This window comes from Xenia sp. Carnegie-2017, unplaced genomic scaffold (genome assembly GCF_021976095.1).
Source record: "Xenia sp. Carnegie-2017 unplaced genomic scaffold, XeniaSp_v1 HiC_scaffold_22, whole genome shotgun sequence".
In the NCBI taxonomy this organism is placed as follows: domain Eukaryota; kingdom Metazoa; phylum Cnidaria; class Anthozoa; order Malacalcyonacea; family Xeniidae; genus Xenia; species Xenia sp. Carnegie-2017.
The window spans coordinates 17,243,694-17,252,439 of NW_025813485.1; the positions used below are offsets into that span (position 1 = coordinate 17,243,694).

At 34.3% G+C, this 8,746-nt stretch overlaps 1 protein-coding gene across 1 annotated transcript in view; it reads right to left on the reverse strand.

Annotated features, from left to right (window-relative positions):
- Positions 1-949: 949 nt before the first annotated feature.
- The window catches only part of LOC124447350 (vascular endothelial growth factor receptor 2-like), a 66,385-nt gene continuing 58,588 nt past the window's right edge, over positions 950-8,746 (reverse strand). Inside the window, exons 13-14 of the mRNA XM_046998261.1 lie at positions 1,369-1,496; positions 950-1,256 (exon numbers count right to left, since the gene is read on the reverse strand). Of these exons, the coding sequence (XP_046854217.1) occupies positions 992-1,256; positions 1,369-1,496 (393 nt within the window). The 3' untranslated portion in view covers positions 950-991. The remainder of the gene's footprint in view (positions 1,257-1,368; positions 1,497-8,746) is intronic.

Sequence of the window (8,746 nt, forward strand, 5' to 3'; positions counted from 1 at the left end):
GTGTAGAAGAAACTTGCATTGTGCCAAACATGGTGTAGAAACTTGCATTGTGCCAACCAAGGTGTAGAAGAAACTTGCATTGTGCCAACCATGGTGTAGAAGAAACTTGCATTGTGCCAACCATGGTGTAGAAGAAACTTGCATGTGCCAACCATGGTGTAGAAACTTGCATTGCGCCAACTATGGTGTAGAAGAAACTTGCATTGTGCCAACCATGATGTATAGACTTGCATTGTGCCAACCATGGTGTAGAAACTTGCAATGTGCCAACCATGGTGTAGAAGAAACTTGCATTGTGCCAACCATGGTGTAGAAACTTGCATTGTGCCAACCATGGTGTAGAAGAAACTTGCATAGTGCCAACCATGGTGTAGAAGAAACTTGCATTGTGCCAACCATGGTGTAGAAGAAACTTGCATTGTGCCAAACATGGTGTAGAAACTTGCATTGTGCCAACCAAGGTGTAGAAGAAACTTGCATTGTGCCAACCATGGTGTAGAAGAAACTTGCATTGTGCCAACCATGGTGTAGAAGAAACTTGCATTGTGCCAACCATGGTTTAGAAGAAACTTGCATTGTGCCAACCATGGTGTAGAAGAAACTTGCATTGTGCCAACCATGGTGTAGAAGAAACTTGCATTGTGCCAACCATGGTGTAGAAGAAACTTGCATTGTGCCAACCATGGTCTAGAAGAAACTTGCATTGTGCCAACCATGGTGTAGAAATTTACATGGTGTCAATCATGATGTATAGACTTGCATTGTGCCAACCATGGAAGTTTGAGATTTACATGGGTTTTAAGAAAGCTAAGTCCGTCCAAATAACTTAGCTTTCCTTCACCTGTGGTATTAACGATTTGAGAAAGTTTACCAAATTGTTGATTTTCAACAAAATATAAGAAGGTGATATTTTGCAATTCTTAAAATTCTTCAACTGGCAGCTCCTACGTATCTTCGTTTCCAATTCACAAAATAATGTAAACAATATGCTTCAAACAATGGACTCTATCTTCTCAGGCTGTTGAACATCTTTAGTGTTGTTGTGACTTGTCGCTGTCATATTTTCTAATCTTATTGCGTCTTCATTCTTATAAGATGCTCCTTTTCGTGGAGAGGTATCGTCTGCTAGCCTTTCGTAAGAACCAGCATCTTTTAATTTCTGTGTAGATGGTTCAACAGCAACTTCAGGTAAAGGAACTGTAGGTGCCGTGTATGCATCTGTGAGAGGGGTAGGTAATGGTGCATTGGAGTCATAGCTGAAAGTAAACATAATATATTGTTAAAGTTAACTATAGAGTAAATATTCTTCAATAAAAACATGCTTACGTTGTAAATAGTAAGAGAACTGTACATAAAGAGAGTACTAACCCATGTAATTTATTGGAAATGAGCAATGGTTGTAAGTAATAATCAGATTTTTTTATCAATAATTCATCTTTCTCCCTTGCCGCCTCAATCTCCTCAGCACTTGCTTCAACGTGTAAATATGGATTCGTCTAAAAATGATGAAATAACATTGAAAACATGGACTGTGTAATAAAGGCAGTATGATAAACGGCTGACCAAAGACATTGTATACACAGCAATGATCACTTGAGCATACAATCAAGAATTGCAATCATATGCTTCTGACAGTGTACCAGAATTTTGTAACGTAAATGGTGTAAGATGAGGCCTATACGTTCATGTTTCGTAATTTGATTTCCTGTATGACTTCATTTATGGCATTTTTTGGGGTAGGGCAACACCCCATCACTTGCCACCCTGACTCCCTCCAGTTACGCCACTTTTTTTAAACGACTTTTGATACACATTAAATGTTATAACATCAATGGAATCGGAAATGAGCAAAATCCTCTGACGTCCAGCTCGATTACACAATTGACCGATGTATCACGAAATTCATAGAAAGCCTATATAAAATAAATGGATCCACTAAAGAGGCTCTGTTCACCTTCTTAATGTCAATGAAAGACAACTCAAGTTACTCAATTATTGAATTAACTGCGAAGTTCTGCTTTGGCATGTTGACTTCATTTGATGATGTAATTAGCACAGAAATGATTTGTAAACGGAATTAATTCAAATGTAATATGTAGATGATAAATGATTGTAAACTTTTTATGTATTGTATTTTATACACATATGTTGTCGTGTGTTTTTGTATTAATGTCTATGTAATTGTCTTCATGCAATTTGTGATAGCCTGATTGATGATTTACAATAAATATACTTTATATTAGGCCAGTAAAAAATGTACTTCATAGTACATAAAAAACTAGGGATATCATACACCCTTACTCCAATCACTCCTATCTGCAATAAGTCTACAATGTTCAAGAAATTGTTTTCTCCAGATTCACCTATGATAAAATAAAAATTGGTACGCTAGGCGTACAAGTGGGTTGGCTGGTAAATATTATAGATGAAATATATATAAATACTAACTTTTGCCGGACAAAACTATAAACTATATAGGTGATGCTTCTTGATATACAGTACGCTGAGTGAAAGCTTTGACAAACAAAAATCGGTACTGTATCAAACAACCGTTTCCATAAAATTTACTACCCTCTACAACCACGCAAACTCAAAGAATGAACCAATAGTAGTAAAAATTGTTTTAGTTTTATACATGATGAATGTTTTGAATACTTTGCGTTCTCATTTTAATTCAAGCACTCTTTGCATAAAATATGCAGGATCTTATTTTAATTACAAAAAATTGCTAAGATTATCAAGTGTACGCTGTGTGAATTTTGTGCAAAAGTATTCCAAAATAGGTGGCAGAAGTCTATTTTGGAATACATAAACTTTTGTAAAACTTCTTTCCTAAATTAGAGAGCGAGGGAACTCTTTAATTTAGTTAGAATATTACAAATGCGTATTTATGTAACTATTTTTGTGTTAGTCTGTTTAGATGTGATTTTACCCTTGATATTTATACTTTTTGAAAAATCAAATTTTTCAATAGATCATCTGCAAACACCGATCGAAGAATTGAAGTTAAAGATTTTGTGTTTCTAAAGAATACTTTCTTTAAATAATAGTACTTAGTCTAAAAACTAGTAAAAATAATTGCTTACACTTACCGTAAAAACGTTAACGTTGACCATGGTAGGCTAGCTACGTCCTTCTAAAAGAAACACAATCAACAAAATTTTCTGACTTGTTGAATGATAAAAACACTTACAGCCCTGACTTTCACTTTTCACATCTTCTCGTCCTCTGCATCTGAAAAATACTGAACAACAAGTTAGTGGTACGACAAAATAAATAGGCAAACAAACAAACAAATGCATACCGCAGTTTCAATCTGCAACTGTTGCCATGTAAGAATAACTGTAAGAATAATTTTTAAAATACAATAATGACAAGGTATAGAAGTTCGTGTATTTCGTAAAACCAGTGTTTGCAGAAGATTTGTTAAAATTTCCGTCGAGATTCGTACTTTGCGATATTTAGCAGAAGACAGCTGTAAACTGCAAACATATGCAGAGATGCTGACATGAAATTGCTGTCTGATATTTCAAATACATTCTTCAGAAAATGTTTGTTTTCACTGTTTTGAACTTTTAACTTCTATAAAGTAAGAAGACACTGTTATAACATCCCTCAATGTTATAGCAATGCCAATGATAGGTACAATAAAGCAACAAGATATTTAACGACGACCTTTAACAGCTTATTTGACTGATACTGTAGGTAATCACTTCAAGTTCAAATAGACCAGATATAATTACTAAATTTTGCAATACCCTGCGAGCGTATTGCAATTTCTTTTTCTAAATTTGATAAATCAATCGGAATTTAAATTTCATTTTATTGTTACATGCAAGATCAGGACATTTGAACGTTAACCGGAAGAACCTCCATATTAACATGTCATGCAAGAGTTGTGCAAGAAGTGCCAGTCAGTTAACAAGCTGGCAGCACATTCCTTTACTCCCACATCCCCCTACTATTGCTTACATCAATAGCAGTATTTACAAATAGACTTTGGAATATTGAATGAAAGCATTATATAATTCTCCGTTGGTCTGTCCGGGAGAATGGATATTGACGGTAAGGAAGGATGTTTTGTGTCAAAGGATTATCTGTTTCATCCATTTGCAGCATATTGACGAAGACTTTATGTTCTAGAAATATAGAACAATCAAAACATCAGCGTATTACTGACTAAATATGTCCGTTATGAAAGCATTAAACGTCTGTATTTCTTCGGCACAGATATTCTAGGTACTTTAATATGACACTTTGATCAAATATTTCAGTATATATGTTATCTTCAACGATTCTCACCGTTCACTATTGTATTCACTTTTTGAATTCTTTGGTTTAAAACACAATTTCTGAACTGATGGATGTATTTGAAAACATGGACACCCAAAGTATGTTTTTGTTTTGATGTGTATAGAGATATTTTTTGTACATTGCCAAAGTTTCAAGAAGAGGAGGTGTTGTCCTTCGTCTGATCCGTCTGGAAAACACTCATGATTATACCACAGTGAAATATACTTGAGTTAATTTCACAAAGAGAATTAAAGCAACAGCTAAGGACGATACGGTATTGAACAAAGACAATAAGCGAAGCATGGAAAATTAGATTTGACATAAGCAAAGGCATAAGTATAAGACTAAGCATAAACCGAATGATGAATAAAAGAAACTTCGTTATGTTTGAATTTTTAAGTCTTACGAAAATAAAAAACTTAAGGTTTCTTGGTCGTGCTTATTTTACTAGAGGGAACCAGGCATTGATGATCCCAATGTTTAACTGCAGACCATTAGGCATTACAATCTTAATTACTGTACAAATATCTACTTTTAGTAAAGCAATTTAAGTTCTTCTATTTAACTAGAACGTAAACCTTACCACGACATCTTCATAATCGTAATTCAGGTTTTATCACCACGAATGCATCCTATGTCAGCAAGATCTTCCGAACGATCCATTAATTATCAATATTCACCTTCTTGTGGGGCTTATACAGAACTTCTCATGTCTTCTCTTCAACCAAGTTAAAAACTACGGAATAATTTTACCTACAGCCGATCTCGTTAAAATAAGCCGAGTCTGTATCATTTGCCATAACGTTACTACCACAAACTTTCCCTAACTTCATCAGCACGAGGAAAATCTTGACTTCTACAGTTAGACATCCTCACTCAACAAATAACAAGCAGAAATCAGCATGCAAGCAAGTTGTTCAAAATAGTTGATCTCTATACTCTATCCACCTCCATGATCAGAGTATATGATTGGTTTGAAGCGAAATGAAAAACAATACACTACAAAAATTGTAAATCTATAGAGCGAGAGATATTGTTTCAATAACCTAATTTGAAAATACATTCATACAGTTCATATAGGTTGTGTACAACCATTCCCCTGGGAGTAAGAGAACAATGGAATGCTCACCATGTTGGATGACATTTGAATTGTATATAAGAAAAATGCTTTGTTTAAACAATCCAACATGGCGGCCATGACGTAACTTGCTCACCAAAGGCTTCAATTGATAAATCTTGAGGTATTTAGTGAGAAATATTCACGCAAATGAAAGATCTTTCATTATTTAAAAATTGCGATACATTGTTTAATTTTATTCTACATCCAGTCGAGAAATCTCAAGCATGGACGATCGATTATATTACTTCAGTATTACTTCAGATTATACAACTTTTTGAGATTTCTCTTGCATTTAATCGAACGTTAATTTGTGGCGATTTTGTTTTCAAAGCTCGATGTAGCCATAACTCACTGCTGGGAGAGGTTGTCCGTAATAATTATAGATATTTCATTATTCTTGTTAGACTTGTAAGTATGTAGAAATCTATGAAGATGTCTTATAATTCAGAGGTTTTATTTCAGCCTTAAACTTTTGCTCTTCGTTCACATAGAATTTCTGATCCAGAGACGGATTGTGTTGTAAAAGATGTTGTATACGGTGAACCACGAGATTAAATTAGTTTGACTCTTTATTACACATTATTGCATATTTATTCTATATAAACGTCTTTTAGATCTATTAGTTGTAAGACTTACGGCGATCTACTATTGTTCAGTTTCGTGTTTGTACGTTATATTAACTAGTTTGAACCAATGTTGATATAGCAGTATGTATAAACAACTTCACGTTATCAATTCCTATCTACGAGACGAGCATTGTGGTTATAATAAAGAATTTTTGGTTTCTCTACGTATCATTCGTATAATTCAAACTATTTACTTCTGTTCGGTTCCATTTGAAATTACAGGGACATAGCCTGAAGGAAGCAAAAGAGGCAATAATTAAGTGATTTTTTCTTCCTTTTCACTAAACCTGCGTTCTCCCCTGAACTATATGCACCATCTACGTATCACTCTACTCAAATATACAACAGTAGAAAAATTGCTCGTCTCTAGTTGGTCTATTGAGATTATAATTCGACTGCCTACTCCACTGAACTACACTATCTAGGTATCACTCTACTCGAATGTAAGATAGTAGACATATTGTTCGTCTCTAGTTTGGTCCATTGAGATTATAAGGGGGTGTTTACATGAATCCGGAATGACTTTCAATCCCGATCGAAACGTGATGTCAATCCGTGTTTACATGAAACTAATTGTTGTTTTTCTTCGCACTCATTTTAACCCATTTAGCCTCTTTATTTACTTATGAGCTTCAATTTGCCAGAAGACAATACCCATGGCACATGCGTGCTTCGTCATTAATCACCATATCATTCCAGAATGAAACTCAATTCGCGTTTACATGAGATAAAAAGTAAATTTCGATCCGGAATGAAATTTCGATCCGGAATGAAACTAGGAATGAACTCGATCCGGATCGAGTTGTGACTCATTCCGGATTCATGTAAACATGCAATAGGATTTCTTTTAAAGTGGAATGAGTTCATTCCGGTTCGAAACTCATTCCGGATTCATGTAAACACCCCCTAATTCGACTCTTGAAAGACAATTACATGCAAAACTAATCCAATACACGTTTTCCTGGTCAACAAGGGAGAAGTATTCAATTATTTACACCTCTATGCCATCAATAGCGCAAAAATACCGTCAATTGCACCAAACAGTCCAAGCTACACACAGACATAAAGGAAAAACACATTCATTTAGAAATTCAGCATATTCACAAACATTCAATTGCACAGACAGGCATTCAAATGCAAAAAATGTGCAATCAACAGTGTGAACAATAAACACAAAAATGAATGTTATATTTTAACGAATGTTTATATGAAAAGAAAAAGGTGTAATTGAACTTTCAAGTATATTTTTCTTCCTATGAACAAACATAAAAATACTTCATAATTGCTAAGATTTGTTTACTAAAACCTACTGCCGTAAAGTTTTTAGTAACAACCTACAGCAGTAACAACTAACAAGTTACTGAAACCTCCTAGATAATCATCATTCTTGACGTTTGAAATAAGCCTGGAATCACCATATTTTAAAAGAACCTACTTCCACACAAAGTTACAAAGGAAAACAGTGTCTACCTTTTAAATCCTATAAATGTATTTTGAACTTTTTGTTTTCCCAGTGTAAATAAAGTTAATGATGCACAAATGAGTGAATAAATGCATGCTAGCTAACTGACTTTCCCTTGTCCCTAATATCAATAGGAGTCAAGATAAGAAGAAAAAAAATCGTACGTGACGGTATTTACAAATTTCAGACGATGTAAAATAACACAGCAGGACGTTGACGTTCTTGATCATGAAAAGGGAGATAATGTCAAAAGTTGAAAGTATATAAACATATAATATATATCAAAATCTTATAATCTATATCGTAAATACTTACATTATATAAAACAAATTCATCAATTCTGTCTGAGGATGACTTTGAAATAAAGTCGAAAATTTACGGTTCACTTCTCGTCTTGTTTTGATGCATATTTTGCAATCTCAAGATGTATTGTTTGTTAGGAATTTGTTTTATATTATATTTCTTTAATTTGTCTGCTGGTCATGGTTTTTGGTGTAAATACTTACATTTTCAAGAGTAAGAAAATTTCAAATGTAATGCTCTCCAAACCAATAATACTTCTTTCCTTTAAACTCTTTCATCAGAAAAGAGAATGTTAGCGAAATTTTGTAAAACCTCCCTTATCTGCGAACAAGCGAATTTTTGACTGCAACCCGCGACTAGACATATACTCGAAATGCGCAAAAGCAAACTCTCTAAATTTTAATTCAATTTGAACCATTTGAAAATATTTAGTTGTTGGGGGACACCTTGCGCTTGTCGTCCACAAATTGGGAATTTTTTGATTTTCCAATGATCACATGATTATATGCATCCAATCATATGATTTGGAATTATTACAATAAATAGGCCAGCGGACCAAAATTTAGCATCATTCCCAATCCTGTACTTTTCACAGCACTATCAAGTATCATTGATGATGAGCAAATTTCTTAAAAGCGCACGCATTTGTGCGAAGCGTTTTTTTTCTCAGCCTGTGGTACAAAAGACAAATAGACAGACTGATATCAAAGAAATGAGGCCCCTTGACGGCCTTGAATCTCTTTTCCATGAATTTTACAAAAAAGGAATTGGATTCTCTTATCTTCTGACACCAATAAGTTCTAAAATCCCCATAGAAGTGAATGCCTTGCGAAAAGCTCTTCAAATGGTCTCGCAAAAGCATCCCTTGTTGCGTGCAACAATCAGAGAAACAATGGAATCAAAAGAATTCATTTGCGACGACCGACATGAAAACTTTAAACT